At 48.0% G+C, this 15588-nt stretch overlaps 1 protein-coding gene across 1 annotated transcript; it reads right to left on the bottom strand.

Moving 5' to 3' along the window:
* Window positions 1-536: 536 nt before the first annotated feature.
* Window positions 537-6184, bottom strand: nanos (RNA-binding protein nanos). Its single transcript, XM_050179867.3, has 2 exons — window positions 5941-6184; window positions 537-1873 (listed from the first exon to the last, which is right to left on the bottom strand). The coding sequence occupies exons 1-2, from the start codon at window positions 6066-6068 to the stop codon at window positions 1528-1530; spliced, it is 474 nt and encodes a 157-aa protein (XP_050035824.1). The 5' UTR covers window positions 6069-6184; the 3' UTR covers window positions 537-1527.
* Between the last annotated feature and the right edge of the window lie 9404 nt (window positions 6185-15588).

The raw sequence follows: 15588 nt of genomic DNA, 5'->3' as shown, positions 1-15588 counted from the left end.
TCATAATTGGTTTATGTGATGATCGCAACTTTTACGCAATATGTATAATTCTGTTCTGTACTTGCAGTGCGTTACATGTGCTGTGTGTTTCGGCTGTACAAAATATCTGACTTTATATATGCGTATGTGGACTGAACTAATGCACAGAACTTTGCGACTGATGTACTGTTGGACTGTATATTTTTTTATTCATCCAGTGTTCTACTGAGTGCCATATTTCGTGTCGCTATTCTCACTTTTTACGCAAATTTGTTTCCTTTGCCAAGTGACAAGGAGTAGCCGGTGCCACCATAAAGGCGCCAACCTCTCCTAATATTCACTTCAATAAAAAAAAAGAATTAGCAGGTACAGTTAGTCGGGAAGACGCAATACAGGCGTACTTAGATTGCTCGCTGGGAACAGAGGTCCAGCTTTTCTTTTTCTTTTTTTTTCTTTTTTTTTTTTTGTCGAATGGACTTGATGTTGATGAGTCCAGGGCACAGCCACACAGCTTGCTTTTCCAAATGCTCAAAAAAGAAAGAACAAGACACAAACACTGCTGAGTTACTGAGCCAGCCATTTAATGTTGTGTACCTTGTATAAAAAGAAAACCGCGTAACAACACTTGCATATTATGGCCAGGCATCATGCGCATGATTAAAGCGACAACCTACAAACAGTTCATTTCGACACAACGCAGCTCCCCGAGCTGGAGACAACGGAGCTGCTTTCTTTCAGCTCACGGCTAGATCATTTTTCATGAACTGATGCGCGATCCTGTCGACGCATTCCTTCAATTCAATAGAGTTATTGCACGACGTTACATTTAACGAACGGTAACCGCTCTTTTTCCTGTGGTACTGTATGCAAGTCAGAAATACGCGCTAGTCCACATAATCGCTCTACACGCGACTGTTATAATGAATGATAACTAAACCACCACTTATACCATAGGGTGGTTTCAATTATACTATGTAATTGAAGCGTCGTTCCTGCTGTGGTAATGCTGCTGATTACGTAAAATTTCACCGTGATTTCATGCAATGCCACCCGCTCCAGTTCTGGGCCTCGCTTGTCATTGTGGCGGCGTAGATTGCTGCAAATAAGTTACGATTTATCTGACATCTCAATGCGGCGGGCACGAGCGAAACCCACACCTAATAATGAAGATTATTGCTACGTTCTCAACGTAACGGCAGACAACACTACAACGTCGTTTAATCCATATATGGCATGCCACCGTTTCTCATTTTTGTGTGACCACTTAGCTCATTTCCATCTATCCTCCATTGAGAACCACCAATTATCAGCAACATAGGTCTGTCATGCTTCACTGCATGAATGCCCAGAGTGCGGCAGCCAGTGCTGCAGTAAACACGCATTTATGAACAATACTTTTTTTCTTGAGACAGCTTGACGGTGTCAAATGGCGCATCAAACTAAATAGAAATAATGCTCTCAAAAAGCTAAATCTAAAAAACTTAAGACCCCTGACTCACTGTGTGACATGTGCTCGCGTCGTCCCTGGCTACTCGCCAGCGTTATAATTTAATGCCACTGCTCGCTGCTCCATCGCTTCTCGGTATGAAAGCTTTGTCGCGTTTGCGGACTCAAGGCGCAATTTTGCGGCGCCTGCGGTTTGTACACATCGACCCTTCGGCCAGAGACGGAGGCCTCCGGCGCGCCATCGGAACGACAGCGTCGTGGCTCAGGCCCGCGTGGTCGCCTGCGGGGCTGTCCGTTCGACTTCCGCGGCGTCTTGTACACCGAGGGGGACAAGTAGTCCTGATTCAGCGGACAGTAACGCAGCGTGTGCGCTTCATCTCCTCCGGGACATCCGCACTGGGGACATTGGTAGTTCCTCAGCACGGGACAGGTGACGCGACCCGTTGACCTGCGCAGTCCATTATGCGCATGCTCAGTGAGTGTGCTCAATACTGAGCACAAAGCGCTGTCCGCTGTCGCGACGCACCTTTCCGCTCACGCAACTATTTCTGTAAAACTCAATACCCTAAGCACATGCCACGTGCCGTTTACAATTGCGTATGTATGTAAAATACATACGCAATTTATTAACGAAGATTATGGACGCAGCGCACTAGCAGCAGCAAACTTGAAAGAGCGAAGACTGACATGCAACACAAGAATAATATAGTGGCCTTTTTTAGCAACATTGCTGTTGTCCACTTCGCTTTCTGCAGAGGCTCGGCATCTCTGAGCACTTTTTCTATTATGGCCTTTCGTCTTGGGGACACGGCCACACTTGAATGAGTTCAAGCCTGTGTACAGCCAAAGGTCAGCGCAGGGCACATTACTAGCAAACGATAAATACGGGAGTAACCTTTCTCTAACAAACATGTGAACACTCAACCGCGGCATGTAGCACAACTCTACTGCTTGACATAGATCACACTCTGAAGTAGACATCGTCCGCACGAGAAATGAAAAGAAATTTTTGGCTATGTAACAATGTTCGCCAATTAAATGGGCCCTACACCATTCTTTATCGAAGTCGAGAAATGCACTTGAAGTTAAATTTGACTATTACAGAAATACGTTGCCGCAAAATCTATTTCAATGCGTTCAGCAGAAGCGAAGTTACTGGCAACCAAACGCGGTGCTTCCTCTTCATCAATGACTTGCACTGAGAAGGCTACGGCCGAGCGGGATGTGCCCTCAACGCTCCGCCTACTGAATGTCATCGCTGCGCGCCGTTCATATTTGATTTTGGATGTTCAAGTCATCATCATTATCATCATCATAAGCCTATTTCATGTCCATTGCAGGACGAAGGCCTCTCCCTGCGATCTCCAATTACCCCTGTCCTGCTCCGACCGATTCCAGCTAGCGCGCCTGCGAATTTCTTAATTTCATCACCCCAGCTAGTCTACTGCCGTCCCCGACTTCGCTTCCCTTCTCTTGGCACCCATTCCGTAACCCTAATGTTCCACCGGTTATCTAACCTACGCATTACATAACCTGTCCAGCTCCATTTCTTTCCCTTAATGTCAATTAGAATATCGGCTATCCCTGTTTGCTCTCTGATCCACACCGCTTTCTTCCTGTCTCTCAACGTTACGCCTAACATTCTACGTTCCATCGCACATTGCGCGATCCTTAACTAGTTCTGGAGCTTCTTTGTCAATCTTTAAGTTTCTGTCCCATATGTCAGCACCAGTAGAATGCACTGATTATACACCTTTCTTTTTAATGTTAATGATAAGCTTCAAGTCAGGATCTGACAACGTCTGCCGAGTGCGCTCCTACCCATTTTTATTCTTCTGTAAATTTCCTTCTCATAATCAGGGTCCCCTGTGAGTAATCGACCTAGTTAAACGTACAACTTCACAGACTCTAGAGGCTGACTGGCGATCCTGAACTCTTGTTCTCTTGCCCGGCTACTTCCGATTTTAGAGCCTACGACGTACCAGACGCGGTTGTCCTCAGCGAGCCGCAGTGCGCTCAGCCAGCGGACTCGTCGCGGCACCCCGTGGTGACCGCGGTACACCTATGTTACGTATCAGGCCGAAGCTACATACAACTGAAGTGCGTATGCACAGCGTTTGCTTTGTGCATGACAGGGCTTGAGTGCGCGCTCGCGCTCATATGCTCCTTTCTGGTTGTGCGATGTGGTGCGGAACGGCTTTGTCCTGCACCAGCTTAACCGACGGACCGTAGCCGGATCCAACTTGCGCATTATGAAGCGCCATCAATAAATCAACACGAAACAAAGTCTGCCACGGCTTCTAACCAGCAGTGGCCAGGAGAGGGAGCGCGCGCTAGCAAGCGTGCACGAGAGATCTGGGCCGCTATTTTGTAGCGATGCCTTATGCCTTATTCTATGCTATTCTTATCATCCACCACACACGGCCGCCTGATCCCGTTGATAATGTGGGCAGACCGTCGCTCTGACGGAGGCCTCCGGCGCGCCATCGGAACGACAGCGTTCATATAATAGTCAAATTTAACTGGCCAAGCACGAAAAGCCTGAAAAAGCATAGAATCGGAAAAGGCATCGCTACGAAATACCGGCCCTGACCTTAAGTTTAGCATGATTCGAGGCTATAGTTGAATGCTGAAAACTAGATGAAATTAGCGAGACCCAACGGCTACGACACCGATAAGCAGGGTGGCCAAAGTTGAATTTTTAAAAGGCCCGTCACCAGACCCCACCGCAAATTTAGGTTATACGCTGGAAGTTGTTACGTGTCCTCTAACGAGCGTTCTGCAGCAAAAATTTTTCAAATCGGCTCATAAAAATATTTAAGTGCCGCGAACCCATGATTTCAGGACGCTAGCTCCACTGCATAGCGAGACACTCTCCACTCGCCCCGTCTAGCCTCCGCAAGCGAAATTCCTTCCCTACGTTCTCCCATGACGGACCTCGAAGATCGCGTGACACATACGTCACGGGCCCCGCATTCACTATTTTTTCTCCTCGCTTTTTTTTTTTTTCGGCGCTACGCACTTTTGCTGGCGGCGTTGCGCGCGAGCTGTTATAGTTTCGCGCAGCGCACGATATTGCGCGCTGTGCACAAGGGCATATGACTAGCGGTATAATTCAGTGCTACACGAATACTGAGGCAGAACAAGCGGATCGCAGAACATGATCCCGCGCTGTAACACGGTAGAAAATGGCATGGTTTCGGTACCTGCGCACGTGACCGCACGACCATGGGAACAAGCAGACGAAGCGAAAGTAAATCTATCTTGCTTCGGTGCGAAGTAAAACAAAAAGCCCGCAGGCATTCAGTTTGTGTGTTTTATTATTTCTCTAAACTTCAATTCGTCAATTCAAGCAACGTATCTCACAGATAACAGATGTTGTCTTGAATAATTCTCGAAGTCACGTGTCACCAGGAAGCGACGTCACACTACGGACACCAGTACGTAGGCGCAGGTACACGAGTATGTCATCCTCTGGCTTGGAGCGCGGCGGCCGCGAGTAGAAGGGAAAACGGCGTTCGGTTTGAAATTTCAGGCCTTTCCGCGGCGCGTCGCGATGTAATACTTTGCAGACACGATCGTTATCGCGCAATGTGTGCTCTGTGCTTGTGAGCTCAATATGGCCAGACCTGGTGAGGGGCCCTTTAAGCGGGCGACCGCGGCCGAGCGTGAACAGACGATAGGAGACTTCTTCCTGAAGTGAGAAATTATCTAAATTCCAAAGAAGATTTTTCGTTTACTTCAGCCTACTTATAAACTGCTTCAATAAATATACCCACTAACAGTAGGAAGAGGCGCACTGACCCGAACACCCTTCTTGATTGATGTCAGATATTGGCCAATAGCAGCCGCGTATGGGAATGTGCTATATTACGAAATAAATTGTCCAGAAGAGAGTGAGGAGCGGAGTGCTGTTGAAGACAGCGCTTGAGAAAAAGGTGACTTCGCGCTCCGCTTGCAAGCTCTACGCGCAGTGCACGACTGCAAAACTTGGCTGAGATGTTCAGCGCAGTGCATGCTATCCGCGGACGGCGCTTTTTCATCAAGCACGAGGGGTGGTTTAGGGCCCCCTTTTAAACTAAATTATTTACCCACATATTGCAATTTACGAATTGTAGACGGTGACCTCAAAATTTATATACACTTGGAACGAATTCTGAGAACGAAGTTTCGAGATCGGAGTTCCCAAAATTTGCGGTATAATGCATTGTAAGCAATTTTTGAGCTTCAATGTATAAAAAAGCATTCTGTTTAAAAAAATGCAAGTAGAGCAACATTTCCACAGGCGATTCTTAGAACATATGCCGCAAGCGATATTTAAAAATTATGTTAACGTAAAAGAAACGTGCAGAAACAATCGACGATGCTTGTCAGCGTAAGCGAAATACCCGAACGAACGAAATTTTCCTTGCCGTGTCCGACCACCGACTATCAACCAACCACGCAAACCGTCCAAAGGCGCAAAAAAAGCTATTCTCTTCAAAACACCCCGACAATGTACGCTGGTATACGAACCCAGGGCCGCTGTCTTCACGCAGGGTATGGCTCAAGTAAAAGGAGCGGCGCTCTCCGTTTGTGCGGCAAAAGGCGCAACCATCAAAAGACGGCGCAGAAGGTTGACGCAAACTCGAGCTCGTCGCCATTCTCGTTGGCGCCCCAGATGTAATCCTTGACAGTCGTTGAGGGGCGTTCACTGCAGCCTGGCTCGTTGCTGGGGCTTTGCTTACAGGTGTCACCTGCGAACCTAGACACGGTATATAGCGACAGCGGCCTCAGTAGACAAAATACACAAGTCATCATCAGGCATGCCGTAGATATTGAAGCGGGAAAGCCATGCATGCACAGGTATATAGGCCCACCAGACCTAAATCCGATTCGTTGCCCTATGCAGGATAAGGGCGTCTGTGAACCAAACCGCGAAAGAGTTGGGCACTTGCTGCGGGAATGTGCAAATTTCCCCAGTTGCCGCTGTGCACTGCTGAGCAAGTTCTAGCAACCTAATCTTGCAAGAACTGGCCTCATTGATTTCTTGTTTCTAAAAGGACCCGCTTCAACTCTATATGCGGCTTCACAAAGCTATACTATACTTCTTCTCAACCACAGAACGAGACCCTCTTCTGTAGTGCTCGTACTTTGTATTATGCGCCTTCCTCTTCTTTTGACGACAATGTCTTCCTCGGCGAATTATCGCCACTTTTCCATACTGGGTATGTTGTTTATGACGTCTGTTTGTAAACTCTTTTGTCACCTTCGAACTTTTCTATCTCTTGCCACTTGTCTTTCCTTCTTTCTTTAAATGCGATTAGCGTTCCTTTCCTATTTTAGGTAATTTGAGTATATCTAGCTAGCTTCTTAGTCGCGGCCATTTCTCCCACAGGATATATATCTGGATATTCATGACTTGACATGCATGCACGGCATATGACATGGACTACGTGGATACCATAACATGGCAATTAAGCGTGATATGAATGTATGGCAAGCGCGACATGAATGACAAGAAATGTCATGCCGTGACATAACATTAATCATCATCATCTTAGCGCGAGAGAGGAGCGCGAGTGCATACACGCCTCATATATGACGCGTTTAGCAGTTGGCAATACGACGACTGACTAAATTGCTTTAATGCCAATCGCATTAACGTCGACGGTCGTCGTGGAGAGGGTTCTGCCGGATTTTTTTCTCTCCTCTCAAAGTCAACAGGCCACATAGCAAATTTTGGTTACGCGCTGAAAGTTGTTATGTGCCCTCTAAGGAGTGATCTACCACAAGAATTTTCAAATTAGTTCATTAATAGGTAAAATTGAAATATCTGAAGTGCCGCGAAACAAATATTTCTGGAAGCGATCGTCACCGCCAGCATAGGCTCACAGACACTCATAGACATAGACACTCTCTCCACTTGCACGAGAGCGTGCACCTGACTAGCGATGTGCCACATAAACACTGAAGCAGACGCAAGCGGATCACGGAGCATGATTGCGGCGTTGGAACACGGTAGAAAATAACACAATTTCGTTCTCTGCGCGCACGACTGCACGACGTGGGAACAAGCAGACGAAACGGAAGTAGATCTCTCTTGCTACGATACGAAGTAAAACAAAAAAACACGTAGACATTCGGTTTGCATGTTTTATTATTTCCCTAAACTTTAATTCGTCTATTGAAGCAACAGATTAAACAAATAACTGGTGTTGCTTTGAATAATTCTCGAAGTCACTTATCACTGTGAGTGACGTCACAGCACTGCCATCTACTTAGGCGCACTTGTGCGACTGACTTCGACTCTCCGGCTAGGAGCGCAGCGCCCCCGAGAAGGGCAAACGGCGTTTGGTTTGCAATCTAAGCTCTTTCCGTGACACGCAGGGACGACATAATTAGCAGACACGATCGTTAGCGCGCATTGTATGCACTGCGCTTGTCAGCTAAAACTGGCCAGGCATAGTGAGGGGTCCTTTAAGGCGCACAGACGTGGTGAAGGTCAACTGCAACGAAATTTAACTTTGGTTAAATTATTTATCGACGAAGTCTATATATACAATTAAAGCAAAGTGCACGGTCGCCTAACCAGACGACCGTGCACTTGGTTGATAGCAGCTATGACGTCAGTCCCAGCACGTCGTTTCGGAGATTTCTCAACGTGGGTGCCGCTTAATCTCGGAGGTCATTTCAATATTCCGAGGAGACGGACGTTCCCGGTCATGCGTGACTTCCGATGAGCGGTAGTAGCAGCGTTTATTTTTCTTTATTTTTTCGATTTCGGTATCAACATCGAGTCGAGCAGAACTCACCTCACAAATAATGTCAACGTGACGTTATAGCAATGGGAACGGGGGCAGGCAACGCGCGTTCCCTCTTTACAAACATAGGCCCTGGACTGTTTCCGGTTTTGCTCATTGACGTAGCCCGCTAAATTTAGCGAGCAAGAAAGGCATTGGCTGCGATATTGACTAGCAAAAGTGCGTTAAAATCTAAGCCCGCATATCTTTAACACTTTTCCTCTGTAGATAAGCACAATTTTACAAGTGAATGTTGCCCTCAGTTACACGAAAATTTTTATGTATCAATTCTGAGGCGTAATGCGCATGTCTTTTATCTGCAAACTTAAAATAGACTTTCCGCCAGTACAAGAACTTAAAAACGCGCTTTGTGTTCCGGCGCAGAAGACTGATAAGGCCCGTGATCGGAAGTTTCTTAGGGGTGCACACTCTGGCTGCAGTTATCGCGCGAGTGAAACCGTCTAAAATTAAATTATGTGGTTTTACGTGCCAAAACCAATTTCTGATTATGAGGCACGCTGTAGTGGAGGGCTCCGGAAATTTTGACCACCTGGGGTTCTTTAAAGTGCGCCTAAATCTAAGTACACGGGTGTTTTCGCCCCCATCGAAATGGGCCCGCCGCGGCCGGGATTCGTTCCCTCGACCTCGTGCTCCGCAGCCCAACACCATAGCCACTGAGCAACCACGGCGGGTTGAAACCGCCTGTATGAAACACTGCGCGTCTTCTCCTTTAGGCTGGCCGTGGCTCCTGTTGTAAGTGCAAAGGTAATGCGATCCCACGAAAACAATAGCCATAGCCCTCGTAAGAGGCATCCGCAAACGCCTCTAAAGCTTAAGGCGATGAGGGCTTTTTTTCTTTTCTTTAAGAGCGAAGCTGTACACCTCGATCGTCCAAGGAAATTTTCCTGTCGTAAGCAAAAAAAAAGTCCCCGTACGTGGGCCGATCGCGAAAGTGCAATGCCGGGCCGACCCACGGCGGAGGTGAAGCAGGCGTTAAGCTGAAGCTTTAGCTCGGGTGCTCCTATCTAAATACATGTAAAAGGATAATTCGTTTTTCTTGGCAACCTCTTCACCAAATGTAACGAGGTTTGTTGCATTTGAAAGAAGAACTTCAAGTCTAGTGACTGTTGGTTTCGAATTCTTGAGTTAGGTAGTCGTTTTCTTTATTAAAAATTGTCAAAAATTTTTGAAAATTTCAAAATTTTGAAAATTTTGAAAATTTTTGACAAACGAAACTATCAAGTTTACAACTCTAACTCATCAACGAGAAATGATAATACAATTCTGTGAATTGCACCTAATAGTGCATCTAAAGCGGACAAAATTGATATGTTACACATGAATATCAAAAAGTTTAGTGATATGGAAATACACCTTTTGCAAAACCCTTGTAAACAACGTAACACATTCACGTAAGATGTAAAATGACGTATCGAATTTGCACGCTTTGAATTATCTAATGGATGCCTTTTACAGAACTGCGGTATCTGTTCTTGATGCAGAGCTATGAATTTGTAAACTACGTGCTTCTATATTTTTTTAAACTGTCCTATATTTGAAGATCTTTTTTAACAAAACGCAAGCCCTAAATCGATATTCCACTTCCAACAGTCACTAGAATTTAACTTTCTCTCTCAGATGCAACAAATTTCATTAAAATAGGTCCAGAGGTTATCTCAGAAAAACGTTTGTGCGTTTGACATGTATTTGAATAGGCCGCATCGGAGTTGGGCCCGAGCTAAAGCTTCCTCTTAAGCACTTCCCTACATGGGCCGATCCCGACGATAGTGCAATGCCAGGCCGACCCGCGGCGAAGGTGCAGTTCGCCATTAAGGGGCCCACATTACACAGTTTCGCTGGTCACCCTTCTTCACAGAGTGGAAGGGCACTGAGGTTTTTTTTTAAATAAGGACGTTAAAAAATCGAATCAAGGCAGCCGAGATGGCTGGTAGCTTCATGAGCGTTGTCTTCTCGCGCGCCTGGTGTTCGAGGTCACGTAATTTCAAGTTTCCGAGACGCGGCGAAGCCCGAGGCACGCTTCCCGTCGCATTGTAACAGCGAGTGTTCGTGGTCATCGAGAGAGATCTGTTCAAGTTTGCTGGTGTACACGTGACACCACGCTTGGTAATTTAATTAGCAAGTTAATGTTTACTGCAATTTATACGTCCGATGCATCTACGAACCTTATTTCGTGTAATCGCCTATCACTTTGCTATCGCTATCAATGCTCCCTTCGGACGAAACTGCGACGTTTTTTAAAACAAAACGCCGTTTCATGCATTGAATCACGAAAGTAGCGGGACCACTAATATATGTTGTCGCACAGTTCGGGAATTATTATCTCGAACTGGTGTCATCCCGAGAATTCGTTCCCAGCGTGCACGCCTTGCAAGCTCGCCAGCTACAAATCGTAAATTGCAATATGTGTGGCAAATTAATTTGTTGAAAACACAGTGAAATTTTATTATATGTGGATTATGCATTTCGATTTCACATGCAAGTAATTTCCGCCATTTCGAGTAATACAGCTCAAGGACTAGAGTTTAGGTAACTTGAACAAGCGATAAAAAAGAGAGAGAGAGAGAGAAAGAGAGGCGCGCGACTGGCTGCGACAGTACTGGCATCGTTGCTCTCCGTCGCAGCCGAGCGCGCGCGGTATCTCTCCGGCTCGTGAGGAGCAGGCAGCTTTCGTTAAGCAACGCCGCGAGCAGAACCGGGAACGAGCTCGTCTACGCAGTACCGATGCTGCAGCCTGGGCGCAATAACAGCAGCCGAGCGCGGGCAACCAGCGGTGGAGCGTGAACAAACACGACCGCACTCCACAATGCCGTCATGTCTAGGGGAGAAACGCATACAACACGCGCTAAGAAACCTCCTCCGTAGTGCCTAGTGTTAAGAATGGCCGTACGGGCCAGCTTTCAACCCGCTGCACGTGTTCCAAGCCCACCAGACAGGGATCCATTCCGAGAACTGCGGACGGCCGGCGGCCACGTGGCGCGCGATCAGCTCAGGAAATTGGTACTTGGCGGAGCCATCCGGGACAAAGCAGTTCTACGAAGCCCCCTGACGTCGGCACTGAAAGCTGGGCGGTACCGAGAACTGCGGATGACCGGCAGCCACGTGGCGCCGGTCATCTGGCAGTTCAGGAATGCGGTACTCCGTCGCGCCACACCAGACGCAGCACAGTTCTACGAAGCCCTCGGTCGTTGACTCCGGAGCCTTAGTGCGGGGCGGCGGCAAGTTTACAATGCTTGGACGAACCTTCCCGACCATTCCTGCTCCGTCCCCGCCGAACGATGACGTCGAACTATGACGTCAAGCGGAGAGCTTATAAGCAGCGTTTGCCGGCTGCTAGGGAGTGCTCGTGTCGTGCTCGTTGTCGGGAGCTGAGTGCTCTGTCATACTAGAAATGTACTAGTGAGCTGTGTGCTCGTAAACTGTTTGCTGTATGTTAGTCTTGCGGGCTCCATATGGGAGTCGCGCTAGACTGCCAATGTATCTTGCTTAAACTGTTAATATGTAAATAAATCCTGTTCACCGAGTTCCTGTCTACGACCTTCATCTCCTTCAAATGGTGGCAGCGGCGAGATAGTCCGACGACTCCTACATCTGGTCGACAGCGGTAGGACCGTCCGACGAATCTAATACTAGGCAGAGCCACATATTCAAGGAACAAAAGCCCCCAGATTTTTACTCTCGCATCCGCTATTACTCGCGCCTGCGCAGAAACGTCGAGCGTTGCGAGAAACGCCACGCCCCGCTGTACCTACTAGCAATTGCATGGACGAAGGAAACTCAGGAGGGGCTCTGACGTCACTCTTTGTAAAGCTAAAGTGAAGCCGGAAGTTGGCGTTGCTAATGGCGTTGCTCCGCCTATCGGGCCAGCTCTCCTCTCTTGTTTACATTTCTCGCGAAACCACGCCGCGCTGCGCGCAGCCGGGCTGCCCGGACGCGCGCGCTCCGCAGCGATACTAAACAATCGCGATGTCTCATTCAATTACTGTTGCCGAAGTCATGTTGAAAGAAGTTCATAATGAATTTCGCAAATTGGGCCGTGAGGTCGAATCGGCCGCTTTTACCGGCTTTTATTAAAATAAATATGTCTTATAAGGCTTGCCAACTGAACTGTTCTTATCAACCGCAGGTACCGACCGCTGCCCAGTTCTTGCGTGTTTTAGAGCGCAGCTCTTTGGCGTCCGTTCCTGGGTTTCGCGTCGTCGTCGGCGTTGTCGTCGGCCTCGTAACCAGCTCCGCCCCCCTTTCATCCCCCCAGCGCTAGCAGCGACCGACTGATACCGCTGGATGCCGCTGACGCCGCTAGAGAGTCAAGATAACGTGACTGCATAGAACACCGTCGCCGCCATGCAGAAAGAGGAGGAAAGGGTCCCCCCCCCCTGTTCTTGTGTGGCGGATAGGGTGCTCTTCAGTTGCCGACGCGCCGGTTATTTCACGTAGGCCCCGGCACGTCGACGAATACGTGACCACCTTCCCACGGCTAGACCTGGTTCTTAGCGCTGCGGAAGCGAGGGTATCATATTGTTTGTGTCGGCATCGGCGGCGTTGTCCCTGAAACCAACTCCGCAGCTGGGGTTGACTCACTATCGGCGTCAACGGCATCAGTCAGTCGCTGCTATCTCTTCCCTCCTCCCTTTATCGTGTTGTCCGCTTGCTGCGCGCGCTTCTGCCCCCATCGTTTGCCGCTGGGTGTACACGCCGCCCCCCTCCCCCCTCTTCCTGCGAGTCTCCGGTTGTCAAAGCGCCGGCTCGAACTTAATTCCTTTCTTCGCTCCTCCTCCAATGCAACCCCTGTGCGGTGGCAATCAGAGAGCCAGATCGGTGGGACGTCGTGCACTTCCTGCAACTCGCATTAACCGTCCATCGATCCACACCGATGTTAGTAGTGGGGGACTTTAATGTTGACATAAAGACAAACAGCAATTTCCTAACACTTATGCGGGAAAACATCCCGTTCCTCTCGCTCGTAACGCGTCCCACGGCTGTGACAACCTCGCGAGGCACTTGTATAGATCTCGTCTTTGAGAATCATGCATTGGTGTACCAAGTCGAACATATATCAGTCTATTTCTCCGACCACAAAGCTTCCTTCATGACTGTCAAGAACTGTTAGTGGAGTCTTTGTTAAAGGAATACGTGTGAAAAATAAACAAAAAAATTCTGTGATAGCGCATACATGTGTTGCTCGATTTCTTTGCCTCAATCTATCGAAAAGGTGAAACAGCTTATTTGCTGCGCTCAAATTTCGCATTAGGAAGTAACGTAATCGTCGGTAATTTTTTAAAAGGAGGTCACCTGTATCGCTGCCTTCTACATGCTTTTCGCAGCTGGCGCTTCCTGGGGCTCTCAGACGGTCTTGCGAGCTAGACGTCTGGCGATACGAAAAAAATGAACACATTCTCAGTGCACTGCAAGAACGCACTGGAGACACGTACGACACACGGACCTATTTGCGATCCATTTGGAGTTTATGAGCACAAACACATATTCTCGCTGTGGCTTGAGGTATCGTCGTGCTTTATTGAACAAACTTCGGGTGACCGCGCATATTACGACAGCGCGCCAGCGAGGAGGCCGAATGTCATTTCTGACTCCGCGTTTAAGTTCATTGAGTGCGACGTGAGATGCCTTCTTCCCACGGTAAGGGAAGTTTCACGGAACCATAGTTTTGCAATAGCCGGCGCACGGTGCAGAACAGTACGAGCGTAGAACCGGCCTACGTGCGACCATGTAACAGCCGTTTGATGTGTTCGCGGTCGTACGTTCTGTGGAGCCTCAATTGCTCACTCTTGCAGCGCATCCGCAAACATCCACTTCCCTGCACTTCCGGCGCGCACAGGTAAGATACGCCTGCGGTAGGGAGGATTCTTTCTTTAAGTCAAAGCAGCCGCTTCTTTCCCATCTTCCAGGATGAAGCGTCGGCGGGCCGGCGCACGGTGCCGAGGGCAGCAAAATGCGCATGCTCTGCGTAACGCTCTATCAGCACGTGTATTGAGGCACAGCTGTGCAGGTGCGCCATGAACCTCGAACGCGCTCTGCTTAAAAGACTTCGTGCTGTCGCGAGCACTGCGAGGAACAAGCAACAGTTAAGCAACATGTGTTTTAATATGCACAAAAGCAAGTTGTTACTGAACACGAACTATGCATTCATAACGTACGTTCTACGTGCCGCAAATGCACCATGCGCTGTAAAGAAAAGCAGGAATCACTGACCTGCCAGGCGTTCATTGTACAGATTCTGATACGCGTAGGTTTCGGCCTGCGATGGCACGTTAGCATGATTCCGACAAAGAGGGCAAAATTTCCCGCGGATATTCCTTCGCCCGTTGCCATTGCCGTGGCGCGGTACATTGCGTACAGCGTTGCATGCGCGTTCATTTCACGAACTTTAGTTCCTCCTGTCCCACCTGGCCACAGCAACATCCGGGAGAGCACGGTCCAGATAAGACAGCGCAACAAAGCACGAAGACGCAACGCAAACACGCTCGCACGGCGCCTTTGCCACAGTACGAAACCTAAGGAGCAACACGTGTCAGCGCACAGAACCATAACAAGGCCGCCATTATGGCCCGAAAGGCGTGGCCACTGGAGCATAGAAATTAAAAAAACAGCAAAAAAGGAGAACCTACTACGTCATTTCCTCCACACTTTTCTCATAGCGCGCGGAGGGGGTAGGGCCTTCCTCAGTTTCCTTCCTCCATGAGCAATTGTAAATATGCGATCCCGGCAACTTACCGTGCAGCCGCGTTTAATGAACCGTCGGGATTAACCCAGTAATAAACACAGGGACCGCACATTTCACCTTCGCTGCTTAAATATCTGTACGGAGCGCTTGGGCAGTGATCTTATTTTTTTTTTTTTAGTTATATGTAGTCTTTAAAAAAGACACTTATAGCGTACTCTAGATAAATTAGTCATTCTTGCCGAGCCAGCTTCATAACAGGGGTGGTCTCACCGTCAGAATTTAGTTTAATCGGCTATACAATAATTAGTTATCAAAATGTACGTGAATGTTCTAAATAATGAGGTTATGGGAAATGTTTTAATTGATTAGTCGAAGGCAGCCACTGCTCAAACCTATTGCAAGAAGATTTTTCCCTTTCACCAGTTTCAGGAAATAAGTATTCAATATCTGCAACGAAATGCATTGCTGTTGAAGCGGGTAGGTTTCCGCACTGTTAAAAAATTGTATACAGAAAAATAATGAAGGAAACTGGAACAGCAATGGAATTCGCGGTTTTTGTGCGCAGTTCAAGTAACTGTGGCGTTTATACCGTGAGGCTGTTATACCACTGACATATAATACGCATATCAGGCAATTAAGCTATTGATATTCTACGCATGCACGACGTAAATGTTTACGGTA

The sequence above is a fragment of the Dermacentor andersoni genome, chromosome 5, assembly GCF_023375885.2.
Source record: "Dermacentor andersoni chromosome 5, qqDerAnde1_hic_scaffold, whole genome shotgun sequence".
Lineage (NCBI taxonomy): Eukaryota > Metazoa > Arthropoda > Arachnida > Ixodida > Ixodidae > Dermacentor > Dermacentor andersoni.
The sequence above is the reverse complement of the archived record's forward strand: the minus strand, read 5'-3'. Positions and strand labels throughout refer to the sequence as shown.